General features: G+C 41.2%; 1 protein-coding gene across 1 annotated transcript in view; it reads right to left on the reverse strand.

The window, feature by feature from the left end:
* The window catches only part of alk (ALK receptor tyrosine kinase), a 768,505-nt gene that overhangs the window by 78,196 nt on the left and 666,474 nt on the right, over positions 1 to 23,835 (reverse strand). Inside the window, exon 11 of the mRNA XM_029621021.2 lies at positions 13,746 to 13,880. Coding sequence (XP_029476881.2) covers positions 13,746 to 13,880 — 135 coding nt within the window. The remainder of the gene's footprint in view (positions 1 to 13,745; positions 13,881 to 23,835) is intronic.

Below are 23,835 nucleotides of genomic sequence, written 5' to 3' on the forward strand. Positions count from 1 at the left end.
GACATTCTGTCCCCACCCATGGAGGGGAGAAATTGTTAGGCTTGCAGAAAATTATGAAACATGTTGCAGATTATAACAAACAATGTATGTGTGTAATGGAAAAGTAACTGTCTGAGCAAGGCGTAACTTAAGATTTGAACATGTTTGTGTGTGTGTATAAAAATATTTTCTCTGCACTTGAAGGTGTGGTGGTTAATTTCTGTATTATCAAATGAGGAGAGTCAAACTTAACACACGAGTCAGAGATATACTTAAAGTACATCTTTAATAATAAGGGCTTTGCAATAGCAATGACTTTCAACAATTCACCATTTCTAATGAACCGAGTGATAAAACAAAAGTACAAAGATCTTTTATAGCCAAGATACACCGCTCTCAACCTACATGACAAACAACAGATACATAGAATGGTCACAAGTTTAAGATTTGTATGATAGACATCTATAATACATAGCAGACAGCAACTGCTGTTGCAACAGTTTTCATTGTATAGACCAGTGTCTGGTCCTCCTACTCCAAACTGGAGCCATCTCACCCTGGTACGGTACAGCACAAAAACATTACCTCATGTTCTCTGGAATGCTCTTTAGGTTTTATCACCCAAAGACATCGTACATCTCCTCTGTCAGTGTTATCTCATAGAGGGCCATCCTCAATAGAACACACACACAATAGTTAACAGAATACTCTATTCTGTCAAATAAAACAACCATTATAATGCAATACAAGCATTATAACATAATCTTGCAATTTCCATGACAAAGGGCAGAGCGCTCTCTGAATCAAGAATTGATCTATTGCAGGCTGAGACTGTCTATTTCTTTGAATTGGAGATTTACATCCTTCAGGAATTAGACAGAGATATAAAATAGTTCAGTTAGAACATCGGGATAGAAATTATCGTGACAGTCATACCACAGATTCTCAATTGGATTGAAGTCTGGGCTTTGACTAGGCCATTCCAAGACATTTGAATGTTTCACCTTAAAACACTTGGTTGTTGCTTTAGCAGTATGCTTAGGGTCATTGTCCTGCTGGAAAGTGAACCTCTGTCCTAGTCTCAAATCTCTGGAAGACAAATAGGTTTCCCTCAAGAATTTCCCGAAATGTAGCACCATCCATCATTCCTTCAATTCTGACCAGTTTTAAGGCTAGAAGTGCAAAGGCTTTAAAATATCCAGTAGAAGTAAATGTATTCTTAAGCCAGTCTTCTCTCCACCAAATACTTATAAAGAAGCTGTGAAGTCCCCAGGCCGAATCTGTCATTTTCAACCCAGGAACAGCAACCGCCTACAGACTTGTTGGTCGTTGCCCAACGTAAATCCATCCCTACTTATTCTATTATTCCAGGGCTGGGGCCAATTGATAACCGATCATGCTCATACACACACAGAGGTGCATGTAGGTACACACAAACACACACACAGGTCACGCTCTGCTGAACAACAAGAAAGGGAACGAGAGGAACAAGGTGTGTGGTCAATGTTAGATGTGGCTTCTGATTATGTAACTGGGGTATGATCAGATACAGTAGTAAATCGTTGACCACGACCACCACCTTGTGGTTGAGTTCATGGTCAACATACAGTGGGGAGAACAAGTATTTGATACACTGCCGATTTTGCAAGTTTTCCTACTACAAAGCATGTAGAGGTCTGTAATTTTTATCAACTGTGAGAGACGGAATCTAAAACAAAAATCCAGAAAATCACATTGTATTATTTTTAAGTAATTAATTTGCATTTTATTGCATAACATAAGTATTTGATCACCTACCAACCAGTAAGAATTCCGGCTCTCACAGAGTTTTTCTTTAAGAAGCCTTCCTGTTCTCCACTCATTACCTGTATTAATTGCACCTGTTTGAACTATTTACCTGTATAAAAGACACCTGTCCACACACTCAATCAAACAGACTCCAACCTCTCCACAATGACCAAGACCAGCGAGCTGTGTAAGGACATCAGGGTTAAATTGTAGACCTGCACAAGGCTGGGAAAGCAGCTTGGTGAGAAGGCAACAACTGTTGGCGCAATTATTAGAAAATGGAAGCAGTTCAAGATGACGTTTAATCACCCTCCGTCTGGGGCTCCATGCAAGATCTCACCTCGTGTGGCATTAATGAGGAAGGTGAGGGATCAGCCCAGAACTACACAGCAGGACCTGGTCAATGACCTGAAGAGAGCTGGGACCACAGTCAAAAAGAAAGCCATTAGTAACACACTATGTCGTCATGGATTAAAATCCTGCAGGGCACGCAAGGTCCCCCTGCTCAAGCCAGCGCATGTCCAGGCCCGTCTGAAGTTTGCCAATGACCATCTGGATGATCCAGAGGAGGAATGGGAGGAGGTCATGTGGTCTGATGAGACAAAAATAGAGGTTTTTGGTCTAAACTCCACTCGCCGTGTTTGGAGGAAGTAGAAGGATGAGTACAACCCCAAGAACACCATCCCAACCGTGAAGCATGGAGGTGGAAGCATCATTCTTTGGGAATGCTTTTCTGCAAAGGACCAGGACGACTGCACCGTATTGAGGGGAGGATGGATGGGGCCATGTATCGCGAGATCTTGACCAACAACCTCCTTCCCTCAGTAAGAGCATTGAAGATGGGTCATGGCTGGGTCTTCCAGCATGACAACGACCCGAAACACACAGCCAAGGCAACTAAGGAGTTGCTCCGTAAGAAGCATCTCAAGGTCCTGGAGTGGCCTAGCCGGTCTCCAGACCTGAACCCAATAGAAAATCTTTGGAGGGAGCTGAAAGTCTGTATTGCCCAGCGGCAGCCCCGAAACCTGAAGGATCTGGAGAAAGTCTGTATGGAGGAGTGGGCCAAAATCCCTGCTGCAGTGTGTGCAAACCTGGTCAAGACCTACAGGAAACATATGATCTCTGTAATTGCAAACAAAGGTTTTTGTACCAAATACTAAGTTCTGCTTTTCTGAAGTATCAAATACTTATGTCATGCAATAAAATGCAAAATAATTACTTAAAAATCATACAATGTGATTTTCTGGATTTTTCTTTTAGATTCCGTCTCTCACAGTTGAAGTGTACCTATGATAACAATTACAGACCTCTACATGCTTTGTAAGTAGGGAAACCTGCAAAATCTGCAGTGTATCAAATACTTGTTCTCCCCACTGTACATTGCTGAACAATGAGAAAGGAAAGGAACAGGGTGTGTGGTCAATGCTAGATATGGCCTCTTATTATGCAATTGGCACAAATCATTGACCATGACCAGTGGTGGAAAAAGTACCCGATTGTAATACTTGAGTTAAAGTAAAAATACCTTAGTAGAAAATGATTCAAGTTAAGTGAAATTCCCCCAGTAAAATACTACTTGAGTAATAGTCTAAAAGTATTTGGTTTGAAATATATCAAAAGTAAATATATCAAAAGTAAAATATATTTAAGTATCAAGTAAAAGTATAAATAATTTCAAAGTCTTTATATTAAGCAAACCAGACGGCACCATTTTCTTTCAGTTAAGGATAGCCAGGGGCACACTCCAACACTCAGAAATCATTAACAAACTAAGCTTTTGTGATTAGTGAGTCCGCCATATCAGAGGAAGTAGGGATAACCAGGAATGTTCTCTTGATAAGTGTGTGAATTTGACAATTTCCTGTCCTGCTAAGCATTCTAAATGTAACTAGTACTTTTGGGTGCCAGTGAAAATGTATAGAGTAGAAAGTACATAATTTTCTTTAGGAATGTAATGAGGTAAAAGTTGTCAAAACTATAAATAGTAAAGTAAAGTACAGATACCCCAAAAAACTACTTAAGTAGTACTTTCGAGTATTTTTACTTAAGTACTTTACACCACTGTCCATGACCACTAAATTGTAGTCTTCAACCATAGACGTTGACCATGAACACAAGGTTATGTGTAAGTCTCTCTCTCTCTCTCTCTCGATCTCTCTCTCTCAATTCAATTTCAAGTCAATTCAAGGATTTTATTGGCATGGGAAATGTATGTTAACATCGAAAATGCAAGTTAAAACCTCTTAAAGCTAGGGAGCAGAATTTTCACTTTTGGATAAATAGCGCGCCCAATTTCAACTTCCTGCTACTCATGCCAACAATATAAGATATGCATATTATTAATAGATTTGGATAGAAAACACTCTGAAGTTTCTAAAACTGTTTGAATTATGCCTGTGAGTATAACAGAACTTATGTAGCAGGCAAAACCCAGAGGACTAACTGTTCAGAATTTTAAAAAAGCCCATCTCTCTTCCCTATATGTCTTTGCCATTGGATATTTAATAGGAACCTATTTTCAGTTCCTTCACTTCCACGCGATGTCGCCAGTGTTTGGAATATGGCTGAGGTTATTCCTTTGTCTTATCAGGAAGTAGGCCAACTCGGGACAGGGGACACTTTTGTGAGTTGCGCAAGACATGAAGAGCAGAGCTTTTTTATTTTCGATCATGTATTGAATACAGATTACCCCGTCTACAATTTGATCGATTATTAACGTTTAAAAATACCTAACGTTGTATTACAAAAGTAGTTTGAAATATTTTGGCAAAGTTTATAGGCAACTTTTGAAATATTTTGTTGTGCCGTTGCGTTTTTCTCAGCTGTTTTTTTTGTTGATCAAACGCGCTTTATAAATGGACCTTTTCGATAAATATGGACGGAATTAATCGTACAAAAGGACCAATTGTGATGTTTATGGGACATATTGAAGTACCAACAAAAGAAGCTCGTCAAAGGTAATGCATATTTTATATTTTATTTCTGCTGGTGAGGATGGCTGCAGGCTATCAGATAATAGCTTCATATGCTTTCGCCGAAAAGCAACGAGTGTAGCTTTAATTGAGTATCTTACATGTGTGATTTAATGAAAGTTAGAATTTTATAGCATTTTATTTGAATCTAGCGCTCTGCATTTCCCCTGGCAATTGGCCAGTTGAGACGCTAGCGTCTCCCCTATCCATAAGAGGAGATAATAAAGTGAAATAAACAATAAAAATGTACATTAAACATTACACTGATGGGTTCTGACTTCTAAACTTGAAATATTGTTAATCATCAGGCATCTTATGGAGCAGAAAATAATGGTTATCTGTAGGAGGAATGTATATGTTTTGGTCAATTCATGTTGGATATGAGCCAGGGTCTCGGAATGTACTAAGTAAGGGAAAAGCAATAACATGTTTGAGTTCACTGATAAGGGTGAGCTGGGGATTCGTGAGGAATGGGGGCCGAGGTCAGGTCAGGTCACATTAAGGGCGAAGGAACAGTTTATTATCCACATCACTTACCTTCCTGCCTTGCAATACAGATGTAATGTTTAGAGGGAAGGAGGAGATTTCACCCAAATTGGGGTATATATACTTGTGCTGGTGGGAACATATCTTTGTCTGTTCAGCTATCTGACCCTTTGGGTGAATAACACTCACAAAAGTTCCAAAAGAATAAAGACATTTCCAATGTCATATTATGTGCAAATAATAGTAAGTACAACATAGAAACTAAATACAAATAAATAATGGTTGTATTGACAATGGTGTTTGTTCTTCACTGGTTGTCCTTTTCTTGTGGCAACAGGTCACAAATATTGCTGCTGTGATGCACTCTGTGGTATTTCACCCAGTATATATGGGAGTTGATCAAAATTGGGTTTGTTTTCAAATTCTTTGTGGATCAGTGTAATCTGAGGGAAATATGTGTACTCTCTGTTTAGGGACAAATAGCATTCTAGTTTGCTCAGTATTTATCTTAATTACTTGTCACATTGGAAATGGTTATATTTTTGTTTTCACGTGATTTGGTTGGGTCTAATTGGGTTGCTGTCCTGGTGCTCTGTGGGGTCTGTTTGTGTTTATGAACAGAGCCCCAAGACCAGCTTGCAGACCAGCTTGTCGGTGATGGCTTTGTTGTGGAAGGTTTGGGAATCACTTCCTTTTAGGTGGATGCAGAATTTAACAGATATTTTCTGGATTTTGATAACTGATTAGCGGGTATCGGCCTATTTCTGCTCTGCATGCATTATCTGGTGTTTTACGTTGTATACTGAGGATATTTTTGCAGACCAATATGGTGTTTTGTGTATTCTTGGTTGGTGAACAGACCCCCCCCCCCCCCTCTCTCTCTCAAGATGTGCTCCCACAGGGTCACACACAGGAATGGGAGCGCAAAAGGCATTGGTGTGAGTAACAATGGGGAAATGTTTGTTTGATAACTTTGAAAGTAAAATTGCTCAGTAAATGTGCTGCATAAACCTGTTCCTTTAGATCATTTGTGTCACGGGTTGATGGTCACTAGACTCAATGCTGTTTGTTATGTATTAATCTCTTATCCGTTGATAGTGATTGACATCAGACTGGAGGTAGACTGATAATGTATCTCTGATTCTGTAGCCAATGATGTTGTGACTTCCTCCCAGCCTCTTGGGCTGGTGTTAACAGAACATTACTGTCTGATAAATATATAAGTGCCTGTTAGACATTTTCTCTGCTTCTGTGCGGGAGGTGTCCCCGTGTTGCAACTTGTATTAAACCAGATTAATTTTGATTGACTTTATCGGCGACTGTTTTCTTTTATTCACCTGAACATCCCCTTTAGACTCCCACATAAGGATTTCTTTTTGACACCAATGAGTAGTTAGCATATCAGATTAAGTTCTGCATTGCTGATTGTCTCTCCTACAATTCCTATTGGATTATAATTGATTTTTTGTGGATTTACTTTTCTTTTTTTTTACTAAATGATCTGCATTAAACTAAATTGAACTAGCTTAACAACTGAATCAAATGTTTATTTTGTGACCTTTGAACTCTGGATTATTCATTGAATTGACTGTTGACTTGATTTGCTTTGATTGCTGGGTATAACCAATGCAGAAAGCCTTGCTGCATACACTTTTGAGTTGGTTTATGATTTATGCTGCTGCTCTATTGCTGCCATTTCATGACTAATCAAAGCTTTAATCTGATGTTTTAATGGTGTTTTGCTTTTTATTGTTTTTGTGCATATTCATACTGTTTCTATACCACAGAAAGGTAAAGTGGTCAAACTTCAATCCTTGTTTTATACAGCACGTATGTTTAGGAAAGGACAGGTGACTGTTATAAACGTTAATGAGCATGAAATAGTTTGATCTGTCTTTCACCAGAGACAGATGGCTATTTCATGCCTCTGACTCATTATGCACACTGCTAGTATGGTCATTGCATTGGAATATAACATTAAAAGGTTGTTCCACTTTGACTGGCCCATATTAATGCATGAAGGAAGATGAGTATGAGTTGAATTGGAGTCTCTAAGAAGTCCCCAGTCTATTTAATTTCAATATTGTATTCCAACATACGCACGCACACACACACAGTATCTTGTATTGTGGTGCTCATTATCAGTCACATGTCTGTCCAGGTGATTAATACCTCTTCCAAACACATGGGTTGTGTCTCAAATGGCACAGTATTCCCTACATGGAGCCCTATGGCTACTGGTCTTTAAGCACTGTATGGAATAGAGTTCCATTTGGGCCACAGACATGGAATAACAACAGCTCACAAACAAACAACTCAACACCACCATTTGATTTAACGACTAGTAAACAAGTATGTATTCTGCGTGTGGAATGTGGCTAATTAGCGACTAATAACAACGGTAACAGACAAAAAAAAAAACATGTTCCCCCTGATCTGCATAGTCATTATGGACCGATTTTGTTTAGTGCAGCTGTCAATCACTTGCTATTCTGCTGACAGGAGCCAATCAGATCGCTTCAGTCGGTCTCCTCTTCCTCTGTCCTTGGTGTTGTAAAATAATAGGCATACACACTTTCTCTCAAACACGACCACATACACAACTACTGCACACACTCATTTTGAAGTTGGTGACGAGTCCCTTTCCCATCGGGCGGCGAAGTAATCACAGTGAGAAAGTGAAGTGAGCTCATCAACTGAGAGTCTGTGAGAGAACTCTGTTGTTTCCCCGCATAGAAACGATGAGTCAGCAGTGAGAGAGTGACTGCGTCCCAAATGGCACCCTATTCCCTATATAGTGCACAGCTTTGACCAGAGCCATATGTACATTATGTAGTGAATAGGGTGCCATTTCAGACACATACACTGTCTGAGTACACACCTCATTGTAGGGTTGGGTTTCAGAGAAATAAAGGTGCAGAGAGACTTCATTCAACAGATCAATACATATAGATGGGCGAGAGAAACAATGAGGAGAGAAAAAGAAGGGGAGGAAGAGAAAGAGAGGTGAGAAAAAGCAGGGGAGAAAGAGGGAAGGAGCAGGGGAAATGAGAGAAAGAGTGGGAAAAGGATAGAACTCAAAGAAAGCAGAGTGAGAGACAAAACAGTGGAAATGAGTAAGAAGGGTCTGAAAGCAAGAAAGGTTAGAAAGAGTAAGTCTGAAAAAAAGAGAGAACAAGATGGGACAGTAAAAAAAGGTGTGAGAGAGAGCGAGTTATGAGAAGAGCGAGGTGCAAAGAAGAGCAGAGAGAGGGAGGTGCGAAGAAGAGCAGAGAGAGGTGCGAAAAAAGGCAGATAAAGGTGCAAAGAAGAACAGAGAGAAATGCGAAGAAGAGCAGAGAGAGGTAAGAAGAAGAGCAGAGAGCAATGAGGAGAGATAGAAATGACATTGATGTTTCCCAGGGTTAATCATTGAGCATGATGAGGAAGGAGGAGAGCTGCTTCAGAGTGACAGGCCCGCTGAACTAAAACACTCATCAGGCACTCACACACACTCATCAGGCTTTCTATCGTTTCCACCGCAGGCATCAAGCACATCAGCACTGGAGGGTTCCAGCCAAAGGGAGATGCAGAGCGAATATTAAAGCCCCCTTCAAAGTTGCCTATCAGAAGGCCAAGCCATAAATGCAAGTCCACTTATTAATCTCCTGGGAGAATGCCTATGATAATCCAAGGCCAAAGGACGAAAAGAAGGCTGACCCCGAAATCAGAGAGAGTCCTGCTTTTTTGAACACCCAATATATTAGATAGCCATTGTAATTTAAACACCATATGAGGAGGACTAGTTTACAGTCTTGGCTAAGATCCAGTCAGTTTTGGAAACCTATGCCAATATTCCGAGGAGACCACTAAAAATCACCATTATCAACAAATGATCAACTCTCATCATTGAATAACACATCGTCAAAAAACGTAGATGATATTTGAGATTCAATGATTGTGTGATGCTGTGGCTAGGCGACCTGTGTTTGAAGTCACTCGATATTGCATTATTTAATGGACACAGCTCTTACTTAGACACATTCTGGTTCCTCGTATCTTAATCACCAATAAAAAACACCTCACAGTTGGTTACAAAAGGTCTGTTACCAGGTTGATGCATATCGGATCAGGCATGTCAATTAATGCTTGAGTAGCCTGTGTTTGGAGGATAATTTGGCAAACCGTGCCAATATATCCTCCAAACACCGGCTTCGAGGGCATTATCACTTTTATACAACGGGTTACCAACATATTCAAATAAAGATTGACACATTTTCAATAAAAGCTTGATTTTGATGTATTTATTCATACTATTTCATCCTTCCACAAGATATAGTCCAGACACAAATCTAAGGTTGCTACCCAAACCGACCAGTCGTTCAGTCTTTTTGTTCTGTATCTACGCGACCCAGTTGTTTGTTCTAAATTGCCATACTGGCTGGAAACGTTCTTATCCCTTGCTTGCAAGCTAGCCAACTACGGCTAATTTACTGTAATGTCAAATAGCCAGAATAACAACGAAGTAGCTGCATTCACATTTGTTTAAGCAGTTTTCTAGTAAAATTGGTTGGGATGCATCCATAACAATGAGCTAATGATGCACGATTTCACCTGGCATAAATGTGCTCTCTTATCAGGACATGACTACTGCCCCATAGCACTCACATTGGTAGCCATGAAGTGCTTTGAAAGGTTGGTCATGGCTCATATCAACACCATCATGCCGGAAACCCTAGAACAACAACAATTTGCATACCGCCCCAACAGATCCACAGATGACACAATCTCTATTGCACTTCACACTGCCCTTTCCCACCTCGACAAAAGGAACACCTATGTGAGAATGGTGTTTATTGACTACAGCTCAGTGTTCAACAGCATAGCGCCCACAAAGATCATCAATAAGCTAAGGACCCATCGGACTAAACACCTCCCTCTGCAACTGGATCCTGGATATCCTGACTGGCCACCCCCAGGTGGTAAGGGTAGGCAACAACACATCTGCCACGCTGAACCTCAACATGGGGGCCCCTCAGGGTTGTGTGCTTAGTCCACTCCTGTAGTCCCTGTTCACCCACGACTGAGTGGCAAAGCATGATTCCAACACCATCATTAAGTTTGCTGACAACGCAACGGTGGTAGGCCTCATCACCAACAATGATGAGACAGCCTATAGGGAGGAGGTCAGAGACCTGGCCATGTGTGATGCCAGGACAACAACCTCTCCCTCAATGTGATCAAGACAAAGGAGCTGATCATGGACTACAGGAAAAGGAGGGCCAAACAAGACCCCATTAACATTGATGGACCTGAAGTGGAGCAGGTTGAGAGCTTCAAGTTCCTTGGTGTCCATATCACCAACAAACTATCATGGTCCAAACACACCAAGATAGTCATGAAGAGGGCATGACAATGCCTATTGCCCCTAGGAGACTGAAAAGATTTGGTATGGGTCCCCAGATCCTCAAAAAGTTATACAGCTGCACCATTGAGAGCATCCTGACCAGTTACATCACCGCCTGGTATGGCAACCGCTTGGCATCCGACTATAAGGTGCTACATAGGGTAGTGCGTATCGCCCAGTACATCACTGGGGCCAAGCTTCCTGCCATCCAGGACCTGGTGTCAGAGGAAGGCCCTAAAATTGGTCAAAGATGGTCAAAGACACCTGTCACCCAAATCATAGACTGTTCTCTCTGCAACCGCACAGCAAGTGGTACCGGAGCGCCAAGTCTTGGTCCAAAGGCTCCTTAACAGTTCTACCCTCAAGCCATAAGACTGCTGCACAATTAATCAAATGGCCACCCGGACTATTGGCATTAACCCCCCCCCCCCCCTTTGTTTTGACACTGTTGATACATACTGTTTATCATCTATGCATAGTCACTTCACCCCTACCTACATGTACAAATTACCACATGTACAAATTAAGTAGAGTAACCTGTACCCCCGCTCATTGACTTGGTACCGGTACCCCCTGTATATAGCCTCCTTACTGTTATTTTATTGTGTCACTTCTTTTACTTTAGTTTATTTAGTAAATATTTTCTTAACTCTTTGTTCTCAAAACTACATTGCATGTTAACCTCTTAAGTCGACCCTCTACTTTTTTGAACATTCTGTTAAAAATCGCGCAACATTTCAGCGCCCTGCTACTCATGCCAGGAATATAGTATATGCATTTGCTTAGTCTGTGTGGATAGAAAACACTCAGACGTTTAAAAAACTGGTTAAATCACTGCTGTGGCTTTACCAGAACGGCATTTACATCGAAAAGCACAGGAAAAACTGATCACTGAAAATGGGAAAATATATCCATGCGCTACTTGATCCCATTGATAAAGGTGAACCACAATTAATTGACTGAGGTTGCAGTACCTACAGCTTCCACACGGTGTCTAGAGTCTTGTCATTTCCCTTCGAGTTTTTTCTTGGTCAAACACATGCAGGACACCGTATTTCCTCCGGTCTAGGACCGGATATTTTCGTTGAGTTTCTAGCCGGACATTTTTCCAGACGGACAGCTAATGATCTTTACATCGCCTCCTGATGAATTTTATCGCTTATTAACGTTTACTAATACCTAAAGTTGCATTACAAACGTATTTCGAATTGTTTTGTGAAAGTTTATCGTCGACTTTTTGAATTTTAAAAAATGACGTTACGTTTTGAAACGATGTTTTTTTCGTTTATCACACAGTCTACATATAACGATATCTAGGCTTTATATGGACCGATTTAATCGAAATAAAGACCCAAATAGTGTTTATGGGACATCTAGGAGTGCCAACAAAGAAGATGGTGAAAGGTAATGAATGTTTTCTATTTTATTGTGCGGTTTGTGTAATGCCGAAATGCTAATTATTTTGTTTACGTCCCCTGTGGGTCTTTTGGGGTGTTGCATGCTATCAGATAATAGCTTCTCATGCTTTCGCCGAAAAGCATTTTAAAAATCTGACTTGTTGCCTGGATTCACAACGAGTGTAGCTTTAATTCGATACCCTGCATGTGTATTTTAATGAACTTTTGAGTTTTAACTAATACTATTAGCATTTAGCGTAGCGCATTTGCATTTCCAGAGCTCAAAAGTTCATTAAACGCAAGCGTCCCGAGTAGAAGCAACAGGTTAAAGGCTTATAGGTTGTATTCGGCGCGGGTGACAAATACAATTGGATTTGATTTAAATTCTTTGTATATATCCATAAAAATTATGCCAATTCATGATTTTGACTGGCTGAGAAAACCTGCCTACTTGTCTATCTCATCCCGACGCCCAACATATTCATTACTATGGGACAGCTGGAGATTGAAATTGAATAGTGAAACAATGTTGCAAATGTCGGAGAGACAAGACATCAAGGTTTATACAAATCTCTGATGTTGAAAACTAAATGTTAGTCTAAAAGAAATGTGAGATAATGTCTAGATGCTTTTAATAGTGGAGATCAAGTTTATAAATTGCCTGGCTGGGCTGATGAGACCATGGATCGCGCAGTCTGATGGAACAGAGTAAATAGGCACTTAAGCGTCATAGATTTAGCCGGTGGTAACTTGCAGAATAGACACCGACTGGAATGAGGTTTTAACCAATCAGCATTCAGGATTAGATCCACCCGTTCTATAATGAAGGAAAATGACTGCAAGGGAGTGTGTTAGCATGAGGCTGTGGCTAACAAGTCTTGACTGAACTGTGAATTTCACTCTTTGCAATGATGCTGAAGGGAATGTCATGAACATCATCTTGTTGCTTGGAGGAGTAAACAAGATGGTGATAAATGCAATTACTCTGAGATTCTCAGAGTATAAGGGCACTGGCATCAGCAGCCAGACAGGTATTTATAATGTCTGCGGTGGTGCTATTGGCTTGAAGACAAAGCGACAAGACAAAATACATGATTACTTCAATGATTATACTCCTGGAGAGTCAGTGTTGCGTGCTGTGTAAAATGTATCTAAAAGGAGCCAATTCCAGCTCTGCACTATCCACAGTGGTAATTTATGCAGTAGCTCGGTGCTTGGAAGAATCGAAGGTGGAAAATGTCAACTCTGTGAAAGGAGCTACATTTACATTCTATGGAAGCAAATTGGAACGTTTTGCAGATCAAAACTGTCCGTCCTGCTCCATTTAATCCAGAGTGAGATGTACAGTTACAGACGTGGGGATGAATCCAGTAGGTGGCACACTTACTTTGTTTGAGGAAAAAGCACTGTGCCTTTTCACAGCACGTGTGGAGTGAGTGTGAGTAGAAGTCATCCTGGGTAAGTGTGTGTGTGTGTGTGTGTGTGTGTGTGTGTGTGTGTGTGTGTGTGTGTGTGTGTGTGTTTTGTGTGTGTGTGTGTGCGTGTGTGTGCTTGTCAGTGAGCAAGCAGGGAGAGGATAGGAGAGAGCGTCTGTGTGTGGAATCAGAGACCATTGTTCTAGCTTGAGATCAGAGACAAAAATGTATCATCTTCCCTCTTAGACTGCCTTTTCTGTATACTACAGATACTACAGATACTGAGATACTCACAGCCATACGACAACAGGTGGACACTTACAGGCAGTCAGAGTTGGATGTTCTGACAAGGTTCTTGAGTTTCCATTGGACGGGGTGGTTGTTTTGATGTTCTGATTGGTTGGTTTCATTGGCAGTTTAGTGTTGCCAGTTACTGTAGGAGGAAAGTCGCCATTGGCTGAGGAGAGAAACAGACAAATAGCAATTTAGTGACATTCTTTGCAAGCCATATCTTTCCACAGCTCTCTAAATGCTAAACAGTTGAAGATAAGCAGGGTTGTGTTCATTAGGGACCAAACAAAAAGAAAAAAAAACTGAGACAAATGGGGACTACCTAGATTCCCTCATTTTCATTTTGCGTTGCAAAACATTTTAAACACTTTAAGTTTTTTCCCTAATGAACATGGCCCAGGGTTAAGTTTGGTGAATATTTGGCTGCATAACCCAATGACTGTATATATGAATGGACAAAACCATTGGTCATGTGACACCATTCATTCCTATGTGAAGACTCAATAGCGCATTGAAGCCAAATTGAGTCGTTTATGATGGTGTCTCATGGAGACTTAACATGCGCGGTTTGAGCTACTCCAGGAAGTGACTTCGCAGGGTAGCTCAGTGCTCTCATTGAGATTTTAAAATAATCGGTTGGAGACATATATCTGGTGTATTAGAAGCAATTATTGGTACCATGATTGTCCTCATAAAATGTTTTTATAGAAAGATTGACCACGAAGATTGTCATTTTTCCATTCACTATAATGGTGGTGCTGTTTTCTGCAAACAATGCCTGCAGTATCGGTCGGCCGTGAACTTCCGTGGCTTCAATGACACAGGGCAGTTGTTCTCCCCTGGGATATCTGAAGTTATACACAAGTTAATTTGTAAGTCGCTCTGGATAAGAGCGTCTGCTAAATGACTTAAATGTAAATGTAATACACTGTCGGTCTGTCCAATAGGGGGCACTCTTTCCTCAAGACCAATAGAGGTTGATATGGTGGTGGTGGGTAGGGGGTGCTTAAATCCAAATCCGCCCCATCTTCCTCCATACCTAAGTCACTAAGCTAATTGGATCCGGGGCTTTCATACCACTAGCTCAACCCAATCAAGCCTCTGGACAGACCAACCACCTCAACCTACCCCTTTTCCCCATCAACTTCAGAAATATATTTCCGTTGATTGGGTATTGCGCCTTTGGATATTAGGTACTAGCCTTTTCAGAGGCTGTAAAATATGTCCTGTCAGGAGGGCTATGACAATATGGGACTGCATACTGGACTGCATACTGGACACAATTACTATGGTGCAGTGGGGAAGAGGATAATGCTCTTTCCAATAATCAGCTGCCAGGACCAGGGGTAAATCCCAGTCTCTGATTGGTCTGAGCAGAAGAAATAGCCAATCAAGGGATTTGACGTTCCTCAAGAAATTATACAACAAACCAACCGTTCATAAAAAGGTAACAAAAAAGGCATGATTGTTGAATTGAACTGCTGAAATAGTAATTTACAATTTCATGGTATTGTTATTATCAATGGAAACCAATGTGGTTAAAAACTTCTTCAGGCTAGGGGGCACTATTTTCACGTCCGGATGAAAAGTGTGCCCAAAGTAAACTGCCTGCCACTCAGGCCCGGAAGCTAGGATATGCATATAATTGGTAGATTTGGATATAAAACACTCTAAAGTTTCTAAAACTGTTAGAATTATGTCTGTGAATATAACATAATTTATTTGGCAGGTGAAACTCCGAGGACAAACCATCAGGTTTTTTTTTTTAGGTCACTCTCTTTTCAATGAGATTTCTATATGGATCTATATTTCCAAGACACTTGCTTGCAGTTCCTTTCGCTTCCACTAGATGTCAACAGTCTTTAGATATTGGTTGATGTTTTTCCTTTGAGAAATGAAGAAGTAGCACTTTCCTATCTGGGTGGATAGCCAAGTGGACTGTTGTGGTAGGGGCGCACGACCTGAAAGCTCGCTCCACTTTGTTTTCATCCGGTTTTGAACACAGTTTATTCCATCTTAAATTGTATTGATTATTTATGTTTAAAAACACCTAAAGTTGGATTAGGAAAGTTGTTTGAAATGTTTGGAACAAGTCCACAGGTAACTTATTAGATACTTTGTAGTCATGTTGCGTGAGTTGGAACTGGTATATTTTCAGAATCAAACGTGCCAAACAAAGGGACATTTTGGGGATATAACGACAGAATTTATCGAACAAAAGGACCATTTGTGATGTTTAATGGACATATTGGAATGCCAACAGAAGAAGATCTTCAAATGTAAGACATGAATTATATCGTTATTTCTGACTTTTGTGTCGTAATGTACCTGGCGGGTTAAATTATGATTTTCATGTGTTTGTTTGATGGGGTGCTGTCCTCAGATAATAGCATGGTTTGCTTTCGCCGTAAAACCTTTTTGAAATCTGACACTGTGGCTGGATTAACAAGAATTCCATCTTTAATCCGATGTATAACACTTTTATGATTTATGAATTATAATTATGAGTATTTCTGTTTTTGTATTTGGCGCGCTGCTATTTCACTGGGTATTGTCAAATCAATCCCGTTAACGCGCGAATGGATCATTAAGAAGTTAATAGTCTCTAAAAACCTTTCTAAAGTCGAAGGGTAGTTCTGATTAACTATCCATTGTCAGTGTCGATGTGCGAAAAGCAGCATCACACTAGAGTCTTTGTCAAATCCATGTGAGATTCATTCAAATGTTAATAGCCAGGTTATATCATACCTGACTCTGTCACTCACTTGTGAACATACTGTTTGAGCAACTGTGACATTTTGTCTATGAAAGGGACTGTGATCTATCTGTTGGATATCTGTATTAGAATTTCATTAGCACTCCAAATGTCTTTCTTCATCTTTCATTTCCACTGAAGACACTTTTTTTTATATAAAACTTTGTTTTGACCCTGATCAGAAACTCTTTAAGTTAGAAGACCATTGTAAGTTGTAAAAGACGACTGATGCACAGAACTCCTGAACAGAAATAACTGGCAATTTACTAAGAAATTGCATAGTAAAATGGCAACACAAGAATTACTTCATTAAATCAAGCAACATTAGGCACCAATTGGTTACCAATAGTTTTTTTGAATTCTGTCAAATAGGTACAGATAGGTACCCGAGTAAATATGCAATAGTACTGTAAAAAATAAGAAGCAAAGTCCTATCAATGGTGTTCAACCAGGTGGCATGACTCAGAGGTCAATGCTGCGGTCACCACACCACTGGAGAGTAGAGAGTCTATGATATTGTATTGATCTCCATCACCCACATCTCGCAGCCTTATTTTGCCACCTTCTGCTGCAATCACAAACCTCTGTAACCACTCTATGTGTGGTCAACAGGCCCCTGTCCTTCAATTAACCAGTGGGTTACAGTATATTGCTAAAAGGTGCTTTTAAACCATTTTTGGCGCCTTTTCTTGTAGCAGTGGAGGCACTGCACAGCGGGCATTTTATTCTATATTAAAAGTTTTGCAGTCAACAACTGAAACATTTATTTATGAATTTATGATGTGACAAAAATAAATCACCAAAACAAAGCCTTTTCTGTTTTGGCACCAGGTCGTCAATCCATTTTCATTGTGAATGAAGAAGGAAGTAAGGGTAGCCCAGATGGTAATACCGACTCGGGAATGGTGTGGTCGCACAAACAAACCTCTTCCCTTTCATCCAACATAAAGCAAATAATTTAGACAAAACAAACTTGGTCCTTTTATATTACTTACCTAACACGGAGCTAAAGGACCGCACCATTTAGCTCCAGATACATAATCTATCCATCTCTGGGAAGCGCACAGAGGACTCTGTTTGCGACTAGCTTGTCTGAATATCAAGTCGAGAGCCGACTGCATGTTTCTTAATTATGATGACAGGTCACATGAGAGTCCTGCGTCGTATTGGCTTGCCAGCTCTTACTGGCTTGCTGAAAAGACATATCATCCCTTTCCCCCCACAAATCGTTCCACAAGCATTATGGGACATTGTGAAAAATGTCTACCTTTCATCTTTGTCTCTTTAATCATCTCCTAAAAACACATCCCTTTCAGTTCCCTCCACCCAGCTCCTCCGCCACCACTATCTCCTTGGGCTGAACTGCTCTCGTTCATCACAATATGGCAGGGGGCTCCCACCACAGCTGTGCACTGTACGTACCGACTCTAGAGAATGCCAACCAGCCAGGTTGTTCAAGATTAAGGTCGGAATTGGACAACTATCCATGTCCTGAGGATGTCGGATTGAATTAACCCTTCATTTAGAAATTTGACCTTTGGAGAAATGGAACGCTACAGAGCAGCAGGAGCAACAAAAACACTTCGAAATTTGACATTTGGAGCAACTTCGAAATTTGATGTATGGAGACTGTGGAAGAACGCATAGTTCTGCAGTGAGACTGAGAGCTTGTTGTGGAAAACATGGGACAGACGTCCATTTTCTTTGCCAGGCCACAAACATTTCCTACACTATGTTGCCTATATTTGTCACACCCTGACCATAGAGAGATTTTTATTCTCTATGTTGGTTAGGTCGTGGTGTGACTAGGGTGGGCCATCTTGGTGATTATATATCTATGTTGGCCTCCTGGCGGGCTGTATCACCGCCTGGTACGGCAACTGCTCCGCCCTCAACCGTAAGGCTCTCCAGAGGGTAGTGAGGTCTGCACAACGCATCACCGGGGGCAAACAACCTGCCCTCCAGGACACCTACACCACCCGATGTTACAGGAAGGCCATAAAGATCATCAAGGACATCAACCACCCGAACCACTGCCTGTTCACCCCGCTATCATCCAGAAGGTGAGGTCAGTACAGGTGCATCAAAGCTGGGACCGAGAGACTGAAAAACAGCTTCTATCTCAAGGCCATCAGACTGTTAAACAGCAATCACTAACATTGAGTGGCTGCTGCCAACACACTGTCATTGACACTGACCCAACTCCAGCCACTTTAATAATGGGAATTGATGGGAAATGATGTAAATATATCACTAGCCACTTTAAACAATGCTACCTTATATAATGTTACTTACCCTACATTATTCATCTCATATGCATATGTATATACTGTACTCTAGATCATCGACTGCACTCTTATGTCACTAGCCACTTTAACTATGCCACTTTGTTTACTTTGTCTACATACTCATCTTATATGTATATACTGTACTCGATACCATCTACTGTATGCTGCTCTGTACCATCACTCATTCATATATCCTTATGTTCATATTCCTTATCCCCTTACACTGTATAAGACAGTAGTTTTGGAATTGTTAGTTAGATTACTTGTTGGTTATCACTGCATTGTCGGAACTAGAAGCACAAGCATTTCGCTACACTCGCATTAACCTCTTACCTCTACCTGGGACGCTTGCGTCCCAACTAGAGCTCTGGAAATGCAAATGCGCTACGCTAAATGCTAATAGTATTAGTTAAAACTCAAAAGTTCATTAAAATACACATGCAGGGTATCAAATTAAAGCTACACTCGTTGTGAATCCAGGCAACAAGTCAGATTTTTAAAATGCTTTTCGGCGACAGCATGAGAAGCTATTATCTGATAGCATGCACCAATACACTACAACAGAAAAGCACAGCAGGGGACGTAAACAAAATAATTAGCATTTCGGCGTTACACAAACCGCACAATAAAATAGAAAACAGTCATTACCTTTCACCATCTTCTTTGTTGGCACTCCTAGATGTCCCATAAACACTATTGGGTCTTTATTTCGATTAAATCGGGCCATATAAAGCCAAGATATCGTTATATGTAGACTGTGTGATAAACGAAAAAAACAGCGATTTCACAACGTAACGTCATTTTTTAAAATTCAAAAAGTAGACGATAAACTTTCACAAAACACTTCGAAATACGTTTGTAATGCTACTTTAGGTATTAGTAAACGTTAATAAGCGATAAAAATCATCCGTAGGCGATGTATATATCATTAGCTGTCGTCTTGGAAAAAATTTCGGGAGAGAGCTCTTCCGGAATGATCTGGGCGGAGACCGGAGGTAAGCGGTGCCCCTCTTTCGGTTCAACCAAGAATCAAAGATGATTAAATTCACAAGATACTCGACTACATGGGGATGCTGTGGGAGTTGAATGCTCAGTCTTATCTAATTCGGCTCACTGTTAACAATTGCTGGAAGTGGCGCAAGGATATTTATTTCCATTTTCTGTGATCAGGTTTTCCTGCGCTTTCCGATGTAACGCACGTTATGTAATAGCCACAGTCGTGATTTAACCAGTTTTAAAAACGTCCGAGGGTTTCCTATACACACATTCTAACCATATGAACGTACTATATTCCTGGCATGAGTAGCAGGGCGCTGAAATGTTGCGCGATTTTTAACAAAATGTTCAAAAAAGTAGAGGGTAGGAGCAACAGGTTAACATCTGCTAACCATGTGTATGTGACAAATAAAATTTGATTTGATTTGATTTGTATGGTTCCCAATCAGAGGCAGCTGTTTATCGTTGTCTCTGATTGGGGATCATATTTAGGCAGCCTTTTCCCACCTGTTGTTTGTGGGATCTTGTTTTTGTGTAGTGCCTGTTAGCACTGCATTGTCATCAAGGTTAGTTTATTGTTTATTGTTTTGTTTTGCTGTGAGTTTCACAAAGAGATAAAAATATGTGGAACCCAGATCACGCTGCGCTTTGGTCCAGTTACTATGGCGAGCGTGACAGAAGATCCCACCAACAACGGACCAAGCAGCGTGCCCAGGAGGAAAGCCAGAAGTGGAGGATATCCTGGACGTGGGAAGAGATTATGGCAGGAGACAGAAGCTTGCCTTGGAAGCAGGCGGAAGTAGCGAGGGAGCAACAATGACGACACCGGGGTTTGCGGCCCCGACGGAAGCCCGAGAGGCAGCCTCCAAATATTTTTTGGGGGAGGCACACGGGGTGGTTGGCGGAGCCAGGGTTTGAACCAGAGCCAACTCCCCGTACTCACCTTGTTATGCCGGTCAGGCACCATGTTCTGCGGTGATATGCACTTTGTCTCCAGTGCGTATTCACAGCCCGGTGTGTTCTGTGCCAGCTCCTCGCACTTGTCGTGCTAAAGTGGGTATCTGTCCAGGACAGGTTGTGCCGACTCAGCACGCCTGGTCTCCAGTGTGCCTCCTCGATCCAGGATATCCTGCGCAGGCTCTATGTGCCGTATCTCCAGTGCACGTTCAGAGCAAAGTGTGTCTTGTGCCAGCTTCCCGCGTGACGGTGTTCATTTGTCCAGGACGCGTTGTGCCAGCTCTATGCTCCAGACCTCTAGTGCGCCTCCACAGTCCAGTACGTCCTGTGCCACCTCCCCGCACTCGCCCTGAGGTGAGTGTCACCAGCCCGGTGCCACCTGTACTGGCCCCATGCATCAGGCCTCCAGTGTGCCTCCACAGTCCAGTACGTCCTGTGCCTCCTCCCCGCACACGCCCTGAGGTGCGTGTCTCCAGCCCGGTACCACCAGTGCCGGCCCCACGCACCAAGCTTCCGGCGACAGTTCCCAGTCCAGAGCTTCCGGCGACATTTCCCAGTCCAGAGCTTTCGGCGACAGTTCCCAGTTTAGAGCTTCCTGCGACAGTTCCCAGTCCAGAGCATCCGGCGACAGTTCCCAGTCCGGAGCTTCCGCCGATGTTTCACAGTCCAGAGCCGCCATTGATGATGAGGTATCCGCGAGCGGAGCCTCCTCCGACGGTAGATGCCCACCCAGACCCTCCCCTAGTCAGGTTTTGCGGTCAGAGTCCGCACTTTTGGGGAGGCGGTACTGTCACGCCCTGGCCATAGAGAGCTTTTTATTCTCTATGTTGGTTAGGTCGGGGTGTCACTAGGTTGGGTCATCTAGGTGATTATATATCTATGTTGGCCTGGAATGGTTCCCAATCAGAGGCAGCTGTTTATCGTTCTCTGATTGCGGATCATATTTAGGCAGCCTTTCCCCACCTGTTATTTCTGGGATCTTGTTTTTGTGTAGTGCCTGTGAACACTGCATTTTCTTCATGTATCGTTCGTTCGCTTATTGTTTTGTTTTGCTGTGTTTCACACAGAAATAAAAATAACCCAGATCACACTGTGCTTTGGTCTAGTTATTATGGCGAGCATGACATTATTACTAACAAGATTTTCTTAAACATTGATTTCATACTTCATTTGACAGAAGTTCTTTGTCAGCTTAGAGCAAAAACTTATTGGGCTTTACTTGTGGCTGGCGCTAAGGAGGCACAAGTGTCAAACCCACAATAATTTGCAATTTTGCCATGTAAAAACTGGTGCACAGGCATTTTCCAGCCTTAACACCAGGTTTGGCAATTTACCTGTCTAACATCAGCTCGCTTGCTCTGAGAGGGAGGGGTGGCAATATTTGATGTGTTTTAGCAACCAGGAAATTATGTAGTGCATGTCGCACCTTTTATACCTTCCCATTAGTGCTGCATGAAATTGTCACTTTTAATCTTGTTTTTATGTGACAAAATGTACAGTTGTTTGAAGCTGGTATAAAAAAAAAGTGAAAGTAAAAGAAGCCGAAATGGAACATATGAACAGGAAGTATAGAGTATAGAAATAGCACACATCGAACATATCTACTACTTCATAGACTTGTGTTCAATGAGAATGACAGATCTACAGTATAACTCTGATTTCTATGTGAAGTTGGTCGGGTAGCTCAAAAAGTTACACATTGCAGCTTTAAGACCAACAAAAAGCAGGTCTTAACGGTAACACTGTTGATAAATGCATGGCTTTTGAGAGTGGAAGCGCAGCCTATCCAGCCGTGATGCACAGTGTCCATGGAAGGACAGATGTGCCTTTTGTGGTGGTAAATCTCGTACTTCGAAATAATTTTTTAAACGATTTGTTTCCCCCCATTTTGTTTAATTTGTCTAAAAAAACAAGCATAGCCTACCTTCCTCTTAATCAAGGCTTATTGAGCAGCAGCGCATAGGTGCATCATTAGCCTTTGAATAAAGGGTTTAAATGGTCTACTGAGAGTGCTTTGGAATATTTAGTAGGCTATCCATACCCATGTTTAAAGAGCCCCCTTTTCCGAGACATGCTCCTCACTATTCAGTCCTCCTATAATGCCATATCAAAGGAAGATTTCTTTGAGAATGTGCCTCGCACGTACGCAACGATAATATTGACAGGAGCCTAGTATTTTGTATAGACATGTAAATGTTATGATTAAAGAAATATAGGGCGACATGTGTACATAGTTCAATGGCATGAGAGAAGTGCTTCATGATATTATGCTTCTGACCCAATCATATTTAGAAATATTGTTGTTGGTTTAAAAAACATGTCTTTCATTCAATTTGATTTAATTTGCCTTTAGGGGGAGAATGTACCTGGCTCGAATGCAATCCCAAATGGCGCAGACATCAATTCAACATCTATTCCACATTGGTTCTATGTCATTTAATTGAAATGACAAGAAAACAATATTGATTCAACCAGTGCATGCCCAGCAGGATGCAAATTAATCTGCTATTTCTGGAGAAGTGCAAATATGATCTGTAAAATGGTCCTATGATGTTGATAAAACATTACACATGTGAGCGACATTCCCCCTTTCTCTTTATAGTGGATCTTTATTTGGATGTGCGTAAAACGCTTGTTGCCTTGTCTGTATTATGGTGCCTACAACCCTAACTGTTTTTAGACATAGCCTCTTTAAAACAAGCTTTTGTTTTGTTTTTATTACAACATGATTAGAATTATACTATGTCTTTTTAGGCCTTATCAAGAGCGTAGTGAATGTAATCTTTCGTATTGACTATCTCCAGACTGCAATTTACAGTAGACCTAGCCCCTATATTTGGGGTGGCAGGTAGCCTAGTGGTTAGAGTGTTGGGCCAGTAACTGCAAGGTTGCTGGATCAAATCCCTGAGCTGACAAGTTAAAAGCTGTGTCCCTGACATTGTAAATCAGATCATCATTTCATCAATCATCATTTGTTCTTAACCAACTTGCCTAGTAAAATAAAGTTTAAATGAATAATAATATATCATTGTGAATGATGTAGCCTACATTTTAACAATGTATTTTTATATTAAAGCAATGCAATTAGAACAATGTGGACTGCAAACATGTTCAACATATCTCGC

This window comes from Oncorhynchus nerka, linkage group LG28 (genome assembly GCF_034236695.1).
Source record: "Oncorhynchus nerka isolate Pitt River linkage group LG28, Oner_Uvic_2.0, whole genome shotgun sequence".
NCBI classification, from domain to species: Eukaryota; Metazoa; Chordata; class Actinopteri; order Salmoniformes; family Salmonidae; genus Oncorhynchus; species Oncorhynchus nerka.